This window comes from Ambystoma mexicanum, chromosome 3p (assembly GCF_040938575.1).
Source record: "Ambystoma mexicanum isolate Mex_15411 chromosome 3p, UKY_AmexF1_1, whole genome shotgun sequence".
Lineage (NCBI taxonomy): Eukaryota > Metazoa > Chordata > Amphibia > Caudata > Ambystomatidae > Ambystoma > Ambystoma mexicanum.
This window is the reverse complement of record NC_090925.1, coordinates 1,056,510,226-1,056,525,600: the sequence shown is the minus strand read 5'-3', so window position 1 is coordinate 1,056,525,600 and position 15,375 is coordinate 1,056,510,226. Positions and strand designations below refer to the sequence as shown.

Below are 15,375 nucleotides of genomic sequence, written 5' to 3'. Positions count from 1 at the left end.
CAGAATTTGTAGGAGCAAATTGTTTAAAATTGTTGCAAAAAAAAGTGACCATCTCTGAACGCCCTGTACATTCATAAATAGTACTTTAATAATGCCTCCATCTAGTAAAAGCATGTTACGTATGCATATTAAGGATGCACACAGTAACTTCTAAACAAAGAGTAAAAAAGATTGATTTCACTGCAGTGAATGCAAGTCACTTTATTAGGCATTATCTTAGAAAGATGGGCACCAGTGAACTAAAAATAGTCACATTTCTTTGTAAATACTGAACAAAAAAAACAATCCAAGGTTAACTAGAGATCTTGGGAAACTTCTGCCATTCCCGTGAGCACCATAACATAGAAACAGTAAAAGTAAAGGAGCAAGTTAGTATGTTCAAGTAATATAAACAAATTCTCAACTTTTCCAAGGCAATATAAACTGTGGCTTATGACGGAAGATGGGCGTTAAAGTTCTTGATATGGGAACAGACCTCCAATTGATTTCAGAAGGCCAGCGGCCTTACAAATAAGCATGTAGTCTACTGATGTGGAAAGAGCTTGAAATGTACAGCGGCAGTAGGAAGACAATCTTTCAAGATCATCAATTCGCAGGAAGGCATGGGTCAAAAATAGGATATGCAGCAAGTAGCTAAAATTATATTCAGATGCCATTGAATGACAGCTCACTTACTTTATTGTATATCTACAGACAAGACCAGAGAGTACTCAGCAGGTGGCTCCTCAACCCCCGAAAGATGTAAAACATTTAAACAGTGTTTTCCTGAATAGCTGTACGAAGCAGGTACACGCTATTAAAAACTACCCTGCAGAGCCAGAGCTAACATAAACTGAGCAACAACATTTCCCAATCAGAAGATACTCTTGGCACCAGGACTTCCCAAGAAACATTCTTTCGAACCTTCCACGCGGGTTCCTTTTTATTGTTCAGCCATCTCACACTGCAATATTCTCTCAATGGTTTTGGGATGATCTTTGTAGTACCTTTCCTTTTCAAAACCAATTTGACACTAGCTGAAATAATCCAACTTCATTAATGCTACTGGGAGTCTGTAACCCTATCATACCATTTACTTTCACTGGGATACGATGCTCAACGTCCAAGTACTACATAAACGAATAGGCAACACCACGCTAACAAGACTTGCATAGCATGCTGCGCAGGACCCTAACAGAGCATGCAGAAGAATAAGAAAATACTTCCGTCTTCGGATGCTTAGCATCACCTGATCAGTTATACTTTAACCAGAACTGCGTATTGCTAAGCAGTAAGCCCAGATGCACTCTTCGAGAACTCACGTTCTATCACTCATTTACCATATTGGTAATGTAAATTCACTGAGAAGTATCAAACTATAACATTATTATAAATAACATTCAATGAGATGGTACTTCTTTCATAAATATAGAAGCAGTTACTTCAAATAAATCCTTAGAACAGACAGGCAAAGTAACCAAAAATGTCACCAACACATCTGTAACACTCTTGAGTGATAAGGTTCATTTTAATTAACCCATCATCTTTCTTTTCTTTATGAAAATAGAACATCAACATAAGGATGTATTGACAAACAATAAATTATATACGGTTGTTTCACATAACATGTACTTGCATTAAATCATGCAGACATTACTGTGCGTTGTAAAAAAAACAAGCAAGATCAGATAGTAATTACTATTTTCCTGTTTGAACACAAGAACAGTGAAGCCCCACCCTGAAGATGGATCTTTAGGATCCGAAACGCGTTGGTTATTTTTGCAACATCATTTAAAGGGCTTCCCTGAGGGAGCCGCCTTCTTGTATAAAAGCTCCAAAACACTTTCCCCGATGGGGATCGTCACACAGATGTCAAGTTGTTTGTAACTGTTATATCTGATCTTGCTTGTTTTTTTTACAACGCACAGTAACGACTGCATGACTTAATGCAAGTACATGTTATGTGAAACAACCGTATGTAATTTATTGTTTGTCAATACATCCTTATGTTGATGTTCTATTTTCATAAAGAAAAGAAAGATGATGGGTTAATTAAAATGAACCTTATCACTCAAGAGTGTAACAGATGTGTTGGTGACATTTCTGGTTACTTTGCCTGTCTGTTCTAAGGATTTATTTGAAGTAACTGCTTCTATACTTATGAAAGAAGTACCATCTCATTGAATGTTATTTATAATGTTATAGTTTGATACTTCTCAGTGAATTTACATTACCAGTATGGTAAATGAGTGATAGAACGTGAGTTCTCGAAGAGTGCATCTGGGCTTACTGCTTAGCAATACGCAGTTCTGGTTCTGGTCTTTTGTTGTGTCCCAAGTGGTCTTGTGACGATAGCCCGCCTGCACCTGAAACAACATTTTGATACCTTTACTATATCCAAACTGGGATTCCTAAAAAATCTACTCCTGTTTTGAGCCACTAATTACACGGCAGTGCACTCCAGCCCCCACATTTTGCCTTCAGTTATACTTTAACAAAATACACATTGGAAGAGGGATAGATATGTCCCCTTAGATGGACAGTCTGCCATACAGGACACTCTTGCAGCCAGTGCAAAGTAGGCGCCGTATGACAGAAAATGTTTTTTTCAATAAAACAAATGATTAGTCCCATTCAGAGAATCTGGCACACTTAGAATGCAATCACGTTCGGTAGCACACTTTTGAGAATTTGAATTACTCCTAAAGTAATGGGTTTTCCAATTCTGCCATGTGGAAACCTATTTTGCAAATTAAGCAAAATCAAAAAGGAAACTATGCGATGTGAACAGATTCGGAGGAGAGTAGCTCCAACACGAAGAGCTGTCAGATATGCAGGTACCAGTTTGCTTCTAACAAGGCAGGGCTCAAGTCGAGGGTACACGCGGGGTGGCAGAGTCCACCCACTTTTTTCCAACCCCATCTAAAAATCTGAAACATTGAAAGTCTTCCTTGAATGTATGAATTGAAGCATACCTCGGGGATCAAACCACTCACTGGTCAGGTTTGCAGGCTAGACACTTACTGCTCTATATAACCTGATGAAAATTGACAAATTAAAGGTGAAATGTCCCATTTCGTTACTGCATGTTCAAGGGAAACATATTGGTTCTTGGGAGTTTAAAACAAGCACACCTTTTAACGTTTTCAAATACACCATTAGAAGAAAATATATTCTCTTGGTTTTGTGGGTGTTGATTTTATGAAAAGCAAATGCCAATCGTCATGTGCAATTTGGGTGGTTATGCAAAGCTAATTTGATAAAATGTGCATATTTCACCTTGATACGCACATTTTTTTATTTTTATGACTTGACCCCTGTTACCAAGTGAGAAATTGCCTTTCAAAAATAGTGGCAGGAAGTGATGCAAAGTAGTTCAAAAAATTATTTTACATTAACTGTTAAACCTCTGCCAAGTTGCGTTATGCTAATAGTTTTTTAAACGCTGTGCCAAATCGCCACTATATTAGTTTCAGAGTGCTTGCCCATAGATGGGCATACTGTACCAGGGGAAGCCAGAACTGGAGGAAAGAAAATTAGCAAGGGGAAAGAGGATATGCAAAAGTTTACTATGTTTAGACAGCGCTCACTCAAAAACCATAGTTTGGATTAAGCCATGCAACAGCATCAACATCCCCTTAATGCCCAACCAATCTGTGTCCAACGTGGAGCGTGGGGGGACGGAACATCTTTGCAGGCTAAAAAACAGACAGAATGGCATTTCAATTCGTGGCATTCTTTACCGATCTAGTGTGAAGCTTAACTCAACTCGGTAAGACTTTCAAACTGTTATGTTCACAACGACTGAACTCGAAATGCAATCAGCTTAACAGTCATTTGAACATTCCACATAGGAAACCTATAGCCCACACAACCCTTCGATCTGGAGTGCATCCTTGAGACTCGGGGTCCACCAAAGGAGCCATCATGCAGAGAGATCAAACCAAAGCAGCACTTACCGTTGACTGGAAGTGCGTTATCCGATCCAGGGTGCGAGTAGTTTATACGACCTAGAATGAAAGACCTTAATTACTAATCCCATCTTGCCACAGAAGATTTTACAGTTTCAATCATCAGTACATGTCAAGAACATTGGTACATTTTTTGTGTCGCTCTCCCATTTAACCACAAAACAAAGAAAGACCAGAACAACAGCCAATTTGGTAATATCATTTTATGAAGGAATAGAATTTCTGTAGGAAGAAATTGCAGTCACCATTAGAAAACAGGTCAAGCCTCAAACAGGCAGTACAAGCACTTGGTAAAAAAGAACATTCTGTTCAGAGCAGTAAAACAAAATAAAGTAAACTGCATCAGCCTCTCCCAAATCCGGCTTGGATGCCACTCATAACAGTGAATGGCCCACATGTATATAAGCCTATACAAGGTTTATTAATTTACTTCTGCACAATTTAGAATTTGACAGCATTTTCCCAGTTTGAACCATTGTGAATTACTGTTGAGATTAAAGCTATACTTTTTTAAAATGTATGCTCTTCTTGTTGATGTACAGCTATGTTAGTTTGTATTGAGGGAGGGGATACAAAACAAAAGGTTACCAATGGCTTGAGGATCAGGCAGACTCCTTTAAGGTGATGTTTTCTCAACGGAATAGTATAAAGATTTCGAGGTTGCAGATGTCTGCAGAAAACGTTGTGAGGTTGACAGTATGGTGCTCCAAATCCTTATCTAAATGCAAGAGAATTTATAAATCCATAAAACCTTGCTGGGATGGAACGCCAATAAACTTGTTGGTGGGTTCAGTCTTAGACACATGGCCACCTTTGCACACGTGGGGGTCTATGGTGTATGTGCCATGCAGAGACTATGGATCTTCGGGGTGGTAATTTAGAAGGAACAAGTTACTTACCTGTAACTGTTCTCCACATGGGTCTGGCATGGATTCACATGCTCATGATTATTCCCCGTCGTCAGGCTGGGAATCCTCGGTAAAGAAAAATATCAGTTTCAGTTTCGTTTCTGAACTGTCTTTCTACTAATAACCAATCACTGGTCTCTGGGTCATACTGCCCCTCCCCCCCCAGCCAATGACTGCCCTCTACCTAAGCCCCTCTTCAGGCAGCCATCTTCAGATTTGGTAGTAGGACCAAGAGAAGAGCCGCAGAGGGGTAGGAGGGAGAGTTTGCATGTGAATCCATGCCAGACCCATGCTGGAGAGCAACAGTTACAGTTAAGTAACGTGTTCCTTCCTTCTCCAGCATGAGGTCTGGCATGGATTCACATGCTCATAAATACAAGAATACATAGCAGTGCACACATGCACAACCACCGGAGGTGGCAAGGCTCAACATTAAGCATTTCAACAAACATTAAAGCATCTCTTACCTCCTCACCAGGCCCACCTTCAGGCAAATAGGTTGCGCAGCACTGCCTGGCCGACGACTCTGGACTCCTCCCTGGAATCCCGATTGACGCAGTAAAATCTCGTGAATGTGTGCATCGACCTCCACGTAGCAGCCCTGCAGATGTCCAGCAGGGGCACACCAGACAGGAAGGCCGTGATAGCAGCAATCGCTCTGGTTGAATGGGCTCTCGGACGGCCGGGCAAGGGCGGTTTGCCAACCAGTGACAGTGCATAATGCAGCCGGAGAGCCATCTGGAAACAGAAGTCTTCAAGGCGGCCTTCCCTTGGTTCACAGTTCCAAAGTTCAGAAACAGCTGTGATATCTTCCAAAGACTCTTTGTGCAGTCCACGTAGAACTTCAGTGCTCTAGCCACATCCAGCGATTGCAAAGTCCTCTCAGCCGGCGACGAAGGCGACAGGAAGAAAACGGGTAACACCAAGGGCTCGTTGAGAAGAAGTCCGACGGCACCTTGGGCATGAAGGAGGGGTGCGTCCTCGGCACCACCCTCGCTCGTGGAATGTCAGGTATGGAGGTATACAGGAGAGGGCCTGGATCTCTCACACTCGTAGTGCGGAGGTGATGGCCACAAGAAACACTGTCTTCCACGACAGGAACTTCAACGGTGCCGAATGCAGAGGCTCGAATGGCAGCCCCATGAGCCTGGTCAGCACCACGTTGAGCTCCCATGCCGGTGCCGGGGCCTTCACCGTCGGGAACGTTCGGAACAGTCCTTTCATGAACTCCTTCACCAGGCGATGACACCATACAGATGACCGCCCCGGAGTTCTGGTGTAGCGGGAGATAGCCGCCAGATGGATCTTGGAGGCATGTGCCAGCCCCTCCTTGGCCAGCGATAGCAAGTACGGCAGCACTTGAGGGGTCGTAATCCGCAGAGGGTTAATCTTCTGTGCACAGCACCAGACAGAGAACCTCTTCCATAGCACTTGAGAGTCGAGGACGCCCTGGCCTTTGCAAGCACCTCCTTGCAGTCCGCCGGGATATCGTACTCTCCGAACTCTAGTGCTGCAGGAGCCAGGCCTGCAGGTTCAGCGACCCCAGGTTGTGGTGGAGGATGGCGCCTCCTTCTCGGACGAGAAGATCCGCGGCCATCGGCAGTTTGACTGGGGCGGGGGGGGGACGCTGACATGTCCAGAAGGTCCGGGAACCAAATCTGCCTGGGCCACGCCGGTGCAACGAGGATCATCCTGCACCGGGACAGTGAGTTGACTGATGAGTCGCAGCAGCAACGGTAACAGTGGGAACGCATACAGGAACAGGCCGTCCCAGGAAAATGAGAAGGCATCGCCCATCCTCCCCGGCTGGGGAAACCTGCTGGCGAACCTCCAGCACTTGGCGTTCGTCGCGAATAGGTCGATCTGGGGATTGCCCCATCGTCGGAATAGGAGATCCACTTGATCCTGCCGCAACTCCCACTCGTGGCACGGGTGCAGCGCCCTGATGAGTGAGTCGGTGATGGTGTTCTTTATTCCTGCTAGATGGAAGGGTACCAGAAGCATCCCTTGGGCGACGGCCCAGTGCCACAGATCCTGCGCTTCCTTGGCTAGGGCTGGGGATCTGGTGCCCCCCTGCTTCCGGATGTAGAACATCATGGTGGTGGTGTCAGTGAAGGCCCTTACCACGTAGCCCTTGAGGGGCGGAAGGAACGACCTGAGGGCCCAGAACACGCCTCGGAGCTCCAGGACATTGATGTGTAGTGACTTCGCCTCCAGGAGCCAAAGGCCTAGTGCGTGGAGATCTCCGATGAGGGCTCCCCATCCCTCCAGGGAGGCGTCCGTCGTCACTGTTTCCTGATGTGCCGGGATCTGGAAGTCCATGCCCGCCGCTAGATGCGCACAGGTGCCACACCACCGGATCGCTTGCCGTAAAGTCTCGTTGAATGAGATCCTGTCTTCAAAACTGCCCGCCGCTTGCATCCAACGGGCGTCGAGGAACTCCTGCAGTGGTCGCATCTTCAGCCTGCATAGGCGCACAAGGTAGATGCACGAGGATATAATGCAGAGTAGGGACTTTATGAACATCACCCTGTCCACGTCCATGGTCAACAGCTGTTGTACCTTGCCCAGGATGGCCTTCGTCCTTTCCTCGGACGGTGAAGCCTATCGTGCCACTGTGTCGAGTCTGGCTCCCAAGAACAGGGTGACTTGCGACGGTAACAAGTGTGATTTTGCAAAGTTGATCGAGAATCCCAGATCCGTGATCAGTTGGACGGTCTTCGCTGTGTGATCGACGGCGAGTTCTCTAGACTTTGCTCGTCCAGGTAGGGGTAGACGTGGATCCCCTGCAGGCGCAGCCGTGCCGCCACTGGTGCCAGTCACTTGGTGAATACCCTGGGCGCCGACTTCAATCCGAAGGGAAGGGTCTTGAACTGAGAGTGCCGCCCATGGACCACAAATCGTAGGAATTTCAAATGTCCCTTTAGAATGGGGATGTGGAAGTAGGAATCCTCCAAGTCCAGCGATGATAGGAGTCCCCTTCCTCCAGCTGTCTCAGCACGTGCTGGAGGGTGACCATCAGGAATTTCTGAGGCTTGATGTACTTGTTTAGACGAAGGTCCAGGATGGGTCGCCAACCGCCAGTCTTCTTCCGGACGAGGAAGTACCGCGAGTACACTCCGGAGCCTTTTTGGGATGAGTTCTATGGCTCCCTTTCTTAGCATCGCTCGTACCTCCAGAAGTAGTTGTGGGATGTGGTTTTACTTCCTGGCCACGGGTGGTATACAGGGACACCTTCTCTGAAATTCCAGAGTGTGCCCGCGGACCAGGGTATCCAGCACCCAACGTTCGGTGGAGATGGACTCCCACACGCTGACTAATTTCGGCAGCCGGCCTCCCACCGGGGTGCTTGGTTGGGGGCCCAACGCCACGGCCGGTTCAGTCCTGTTTCATCGCGGCCTTGGCGACGACGGCGCAATCATGCTGTCTTGATGCGTCCTCTGTAGGCTTCCTGCGACGAGGAGCGGGCCGCTTGGCGGTGCGATGAGGAACCGCCGCTGAATCCTTTGGAGGCACCTTGCTTGCCTCAGATTTCCGAAAGGATGGCCGTCGTCGTTGAAGAACACCCAAGGCCCGAGTCTTCTCGGAGTCCGCCTTGATGGACTGCAGTGACTCGTCCACTGTCTTGCCGAACAGGTTATTCCCAAAGGGCATGTCCAGAACCCTGGTCTGCACGTCCTGTCGGAAGTCGGTGGCCTTGAAGCCAACCGCGCCGGGGAAGGCAAACGCTGTTGCCCATCTGGCAAAAGACGGTGTCGGCGATGTCCAGGGCCACCATAATGGCGTGGTACAACGCCACCTCGCCTTCCTGTAGGATTTCCAGGGCCTCAGCCCTCTTGTCGTCCGGGAGGAAGTCCAGCAGGAGAGCGATCTTGACCCACAGCTCCCTTTGGTGGTGTGCCACGATAGCGAGGGCGTTGGCCGATTTAACAGTCGTCAACGAGATGACCCGTCGTCCAGCTTCTTCCCCTCGCCATCCGGCGGGGACGTTGAAGCCGTCGCCCCCGCCGATTTCTTCTTGGACGCCGCAGAGACCACTGAATCCGGGGACGGCTGTGCCCTGAGGCACATAGGGGCGGAGTCCGGGACCCGGTACTACTTCTCGTACCGGTCTCTTAGCAGGAGCCGTGGACGGATTCTTCAGGAGTGCCAGCCCCTCGTCCCAGATGTCGTCCAGTAACGGGTCTGAGAGGACAGTCTTCCTCTTGGCCTCCCGCCGTTGGTAGAGGAAACCCTCCTTCTGTTCTTTGAGGCAGAGCTGGAAGAGCTCAGATGTCCTGGCGATCCTGGCTTGGAAGGAGCCAATTTCATTGGGGGTGGGAGGGGTGGGGGAGGCATGAGCGGGTGGTGATGGGAGGTCCATTCCGTTGTCACCAACGTAGTCGTCCATCCCAGTCGTCTCCGTTCTCGTCTCATCCCTTGGAGGAGGGGATGGGTTGAAGGCTGGAAGGGGGGGGGGCTGGGGGGATGGACTCTTCTCCGCTTGTTAGGCCGGCTCCCCGACAGACCAGGGTCCGCTGTGTCATCGGTGGGGAGTAAGGGCATCCTTGTCCTTCTCTCCATGCACAGGGTCTGTATAGCCATCAAGATGGCTCCCTTATTGTCCTGTGGTACGGGCACCGGCTGCAACGGGACCGACAGTTGGGGCGTGGGGTCCTCTGTGGCCCCATCTTCCTCGTCGGCCCCCCATTGCTCTCATCGGCCTCATCGGGATCCTTCCCGCGGGCCCTGGATTCCTCAAACTTCTTGTCCAGGATCCTTTGGACGCTAGCCAACTCATCCTCAGAGCTGGTATCCGTGTCGGTTATGGCTACCATGCCCCCCCCCCACTTTTTCCTGGTGGGGTTTCACGGGGGTCTTCAATAGGCAGAAAAGATGATTCCCTCTGGGGTGGCAGGGAAACTCTAGCCCCTGAAGCCGTCTCCCCTGGGGAAGCCTCCGTAGCTTTCGCCAGGGCCGCCACAACTCCTTCAATCGAGGCCTTAGCCGGGTGAATCAGGGCCTTCACGACCTTGGGCGTGCCTGAGGCCTTCACCTTGGGGGAAGGGTCGCCGCCTCGCTCGCCCTCGGCTGTCTCCGTCACGATTGACCGGGGCTTCTCCCGAAGCTTACCCGTGTTCTCCAACTTCCTCTTCACCGAGCCAGAGCATTGGCTTGTGCTTGATGGTGTCGGTGATAATGCACCCTGCCTGCCAGCCAAGGAGCCCGACCGATCAGCGCTCCCGGTGCCTGTGGACTCGTGGTGCTTAGCCATTTGTTGGGCCCCCGTCGCCGGAGTGCCCTCAAAGGTCCTAGAAGACCGCTCACCCGCTGCTGGGCTCTTCCCCTCCAGCCAGTTGGTGAATCGAATAAGCCGATCCTTAATTGTCCGTTCGGACATGTTCTTACAAAACGCACAGTCCTTCTCCACGTGCGATTTGTCGTCGTGAAGGCAGTAGCAGCACCCAGAGTGCTCATCCTCCTTAAAGACGTTCTGTAGCCTGTATCCAGAGCAGCTCCTGAACAGTTTGGATCCAACAGACGTCATGCTTCCTTTGTCCTGGGCCATGGCCAAACGGGGTAGGCTTCAAAGATCTTCTGGAATCCTCCGAGAAGTGGAAAACCTGACGAGAAGATGCCTTTGAGGGGGCGTAAATAATTCCGAAAACGGGTCCCCGTTGATCGGAAGTAGAATCGGTGGAGCTTGAGGCTCGATTGACCGAAAATATAAGAGTAAATTCTTTGAAAAAAACGCAAAACGCAGTAAAAGCTTGAGAGCTACAGCACGAGGACTCCCAACACTTGAACGTGCAGTAAAAATCTGAAGATGGCTGCCATAAGAGGAGCTTGGGTAGAGGGCAGTCATTGGCTGGGGGCAGTATGACCCAGAGACCAGTGATTGGTTACTAGGAGAAAGACAGTTCAGAAACAAAACAAACTGATTTTTTTCTTTACCGAGGATTCCCAGCCTGACGACGGGTAATATTCATGAGAAGTGAATCCATGCCAGAGCCCATGCTGGAGAAGAACAAGTTACTTCTTACCTTGTAACGTTCTTTCGACGGGATGTTCCTCCGACGTATTCCTCATCTTAGGTATCTCCTTCCAGCTCTGCTGGCCTCGGAAAATGTTTTCTCTAGAGGGCGCTGCGCGTCGACGTCCTCCGAGTCCATGTCCCTCGACAGCCGCCGTATCGACGTCATCCTGCCTATAAAGGCCGCGCGCAGCGTCCGTTGCTCAGTTCCATTTTGTAGCCCACAATAATTCTTTCTGGACTAGACTAATCACCCTGAAGGAGCGTAAGCTGCAACAACAAGGGAAGTAGAACTGCGGGGATGGATGGGAGGGTCGATGAGGAATACGTCGGAGGAACATACTGTCGAAAGAACGTTACAAGGTAAGAAGTAACTTGTTCTTCGAAGGGATTGTGTCCTCCGACGTATTCCTCATCTTAGATAGGCTCCCATAGAAGTATTCTCTTATTGGAGGAGGGAGTACTGACTTCACGCTGTCTTCTATTGATGAATAGAATGCAGTACAGCCCTTCCAAACCTAGTCTCTTGACTGGAGGAGGAATCCAAGTTGTAAAATCGTGTAAAGGTATGGACAGACGACCATGTAGCGGCCGCACAGATGTCTTTAACCGGCACACCTCTTTTGAGGGCCGATGAAGCTGCAATACCTCTGGTCGAATGAGCCCTAAGGTTTTGAGGGGGCTCTTTCCCTGCCAGTTTATAACATTCCAGTATGGCTAGAATGATCCATCTGGAAATGGTCTGCTTAGTTATTGGTAACCCCAGCTTGTGACCTGTGTAACCTACAAACAGCTGGTCTGCCTGTCTTATCCTGGCTAGTCTACTGATGTTAAAACTTAAAGCCCTTCTAGGGTCTAGCCTGTGTAACCTCTCTTCCTCTTTCCCCGGATGAGGAGGAGGATAGAAAGATGGTAATCTTCTGAGTGATATGGAATTCAGAAACCACCTTTGGGAGGAAATTAGGGTTCACTTGCAGGACAACTTTGTCTTTGTGAAAGATTGTGTGAGGGGGGTTTACAAGAAAGAGCTTGTAATTCGATCAACCTTCTAGCAGATGTAAGTGCTATTAATAAAACAGTTTTAAGGGTAAGGAATCTTAACAAACAAGAATGGAGTGGTTCGAAAGGTGTGCCCATCAGGAAAGTTAGGACTAAGTTTAAATCCCATAGGAGAACTTGGAATGGTCTTGGAGGATAAACATTGGTTAACCCCTTTAGAAACTGTATTACCAAGGGTAACTTGAAATAGGATGGTTCTTCCGCAGTGCGCTTAAAGATGGATAGCGCTGCGAGATAGCCCTTAATGGTGCCAACTTGAAGGCCTGAATTCGCCAAATATAGAAGGAAGGACAAAACCATTGGTGTACCACATGAAAAAGGGTTGATATTCTGTTCTCTACACCAGCTGCAAAATCTGTTCCAACAGCAGCGGTATAAAGACTTTGTTGCTGGCCTCCTTGCCGAAAGCAACACCTCCATAACATCATCAGGGAGGTCCCAATCCTTGTACCTCAGCCTTTCAGAAGCCAAGCGTGAAGGTTGAGGGTTTTGATGTCTGGATGGAGAACCTGACCTCCCTTCTGTGAGAGTAGGTTCTCTCTGAGTGGAAGTCGAATTGGAGGGCAGATGGACAAGTCTAGAAGGTACGGGTACCACGTTCTCCTGGCCCAATCCAGGGCAATTAGGATCATGGTTCTCCGGAATCTTCTCAACCTCCTGATCATTTGAGGAATGCCAGGGACCGGTGGGAACGCGTACAGAAGCGGAAACTCCCAGTCCACTATGAACGCGTCTCCCAGAGCTCCTCTCGGGGGAAATTCCCTTGAGCAGAACAGATTGCATTTCCTGTTGACGCTGTTGGTGAACACATCCACCTTAGGGGTTCCCCAAAGGGCGAAGATCTCTTGAAGGACTTCCTGAGCTAGTTCCCACTCGTGGGAGACTGTGCTCTGCCTGCTCAGAGCGTCCGCTGTCAAGTTCTTCTCTCCGGCTAGGTGAACTGCCGATAGAGAGATTCCTTCTTGGATTGCCCAAAACCAGAGCTGCATCGCCTCTCTGCACAGGGGTAGTGATCCTACGCCTCCTCTTTTGTTGAGGTAATGCATGGCCACTGTGTTGTCCGTCATTATCAGGACGTTTTTCCCTTGTACAGCTGGCAGGAACGCCTTCAGCGCAAGTCTGATGGCTCTCAGCTCTAACAGGTTGATATGTAGTCTGGACTCCGATGGAGACCAACGACCACTGATGGTCAAGTCGTTGGCGTGGGCTCCCCACCCCGTGAGTGAGGCATCCGTGACTACTGTTATCTCCAGCCAGGGTTGCCAAAACTGTTCTCCTTTCAGAATGTTCTCCTGACAGGCCCACCACTGAAGGTCTCGAGCCACCCTGTCGGGAACCTGAAGAAGATCGGTCATTCTCCCTGAGAATTGTGACCACTGAGTCCTCAGTGCCCACTGGAGGGATCTCATTCTCAGGAGAGCCTCTGGCACTAGGAAAATGCAGGATGCCATGAGGCCTAGCAACCTCAAAAAGTCGAAGGCTGGGAGACGTTGGGCATCTTGGAACTTGGTAACCATCTGTAGAATATCTTGAGCCCTCACCTCTGGTGGCGAGGCTTTTCCCAGGGAAGTGTCCAGGATCGCTCCTATGAACTGGAGTCTCTGCGATGGTATCATTTGTGACTTCTTTAAATTGAGGGAGAAGCCCAGTTTGTGAAGGGAGTGGCAAACGTGATTTAGCTGGATCTGAGCTTGTTCCGAAGAAACAGCCCAGATCAACCAATCGTCCAGGTAGGGGTAGACGTGAATCCCTTCCCTCCTTAGACTTGCCGCCACTACCGACATTAACTTGGTGAAGACCCTCGGGGCGGAGGTCAGCCCAAATGGCAGCACTCGAAATTGATAGTGAGAGTTGCCAATTGCGAACCTCAGGTATTTCCTGTGTTTGAGATGGATAGGCACATGGAAATAAGCATCCTGAAGGTCCAGAGATACCAACCAGTCCTGGAACTGAAGGGCCTGGAGGATCTCAGAAAGAGTGACCATCTTGAATTTGTCTTTCCTGAGGAATTTGTTCAATTCTCGCAAGTCCAAGATGGGTCTCAGTCCTCCGTCTTTCTTTGGAATGAGAAAGTAAGGGGAGTACCAGCCCTTGTTCCTCTCCGCTACAGGTACCGGTTCTATGGCACCTTTCTCTAGCAGGTCCAAAATTTCCTGCAAGATGAGCGGATCTGGAGCTTTCTGAGAGCTGATCCCCGGTGGATGACACTGAGGTATGCGTAGGAAAGGCAGGCAGTAACCTTGGGCAACTGTTTCCAATGCCCAAGCATCTGACGTGATAGCCTGCCATACCGCCAGATGTGGAGTCAACCTGCCTCCTACAGGTGTCCTGTGAGGGAAGTCCTCAGAGTGGTTTTGGGGCGGCTGATGCAGATGCCGATGGTAAAGAGGCACCTGCTGTTGCTGCGGCTTTTGAATATCTACCCCGTCCACCTCGGGTAGTTCTTCTTTGTCCCCTTTGAGCCGGTCGCCCTCTACCTCTTCCGAATGCGGAGTAGAAGCGAAAGGACTTGCCCCTCGCAGAGGTTCCTGTGGGACGAAAAGGTGTCTGACGGATTGCAGCGCCTAGGGAATTTGCTGCTGCTTTTGAAGTTTGCAGTTTCTCTAAACTGTCATCTGTTAGGCAGAAACCTGTGCAGTTCCCTCTGGGACCACTGCAAAAGATTTAAGACTACAGGTGTTTGGCAGTAAACCCACTTGGTAGCAGTCCGTACCACCCAGATTTACCTGGTAGCTGTGGCTGAGCAGTCAGACTTCCCTCAAGAAGAGTTAGGCAGTATATAGAGCATACATAATAGGTACAGAGGCACAGTAGTACAAGCAAACACTGACCAGAGCTAGGTGTAAAAGTATATCATTATTTATTTAAAAGACACACTCATAAATCACACTAGCACAGAAAAGGTAGTAAGTCAAAACACAGTCACTATTACTTATATGTACATCCCTAGTTATTTGTTGGACAAATCTAAGTTAACACCACTTATTTCCAAACAGAGGTGAGCGCTTAACATTAGATGGCACTCCAACAAGTTAGTTAAAAAGGGAGGGAAAAGGCAGAAGTAATGAAAACAGCAAGGTAAAACACTTTTCAGAGATTCACAGTAAGTTTAGAAAGGCAGTCTATTGCGGAGCAAGGAAGTTCGGTTGCCAGGCCCACTCTAGGGAAAGCCAGGCGAAAAGATGCCCAAGATCACAAAATGTCACAAGTCTTTACAGGTGAGTAGGAAAGGTTTTACCAAGTTTAGAAAAGTTTAGTTAGGGTGTCCCAGGCTTACCCAGGTTCGAGAGCCGAGGGCTAAATCTACCCCGTACAATCGGTGGCAAGGGAAGCCGGGCGGAACACGGTACCTTTAAAATGGAAAGGATCCTCCAGCGGTGGCAGTTGTTCCTGGTAGTGGGTGCAAGTCGCGGCGTCGTCCAGAGGAAGAGGAGATCTCGACGTG

The 15,375-nt window shown here is 48.8% G+C and overlaps 1 protein-coding gene across 2 annotated transcripts in view; it reads right to left on the bottom strand.

Moving 5' to 3' along the window:
- CPEB4 (cytoplasmic polyadenylation element binding protein 4) overlaps positions 1-15,375 on the bottom strand; it is a 714,680-nt gene that overhangs the window by 466,763 nt on the left and 232,542 nt on the right. For both annotated transcript variants that reach the window (XM_069652419.1, XM_069652420.1), the window contains exon 3: positions 3,939-3,989. In XM_069652419.1, the coding sequence (XP_069508520.1) occupies positions 3,939-3,989 (51 nt within the window). The remainder of the gene's footprint in view (positions 1-3,938; positions 3,990-15,375) is intronic.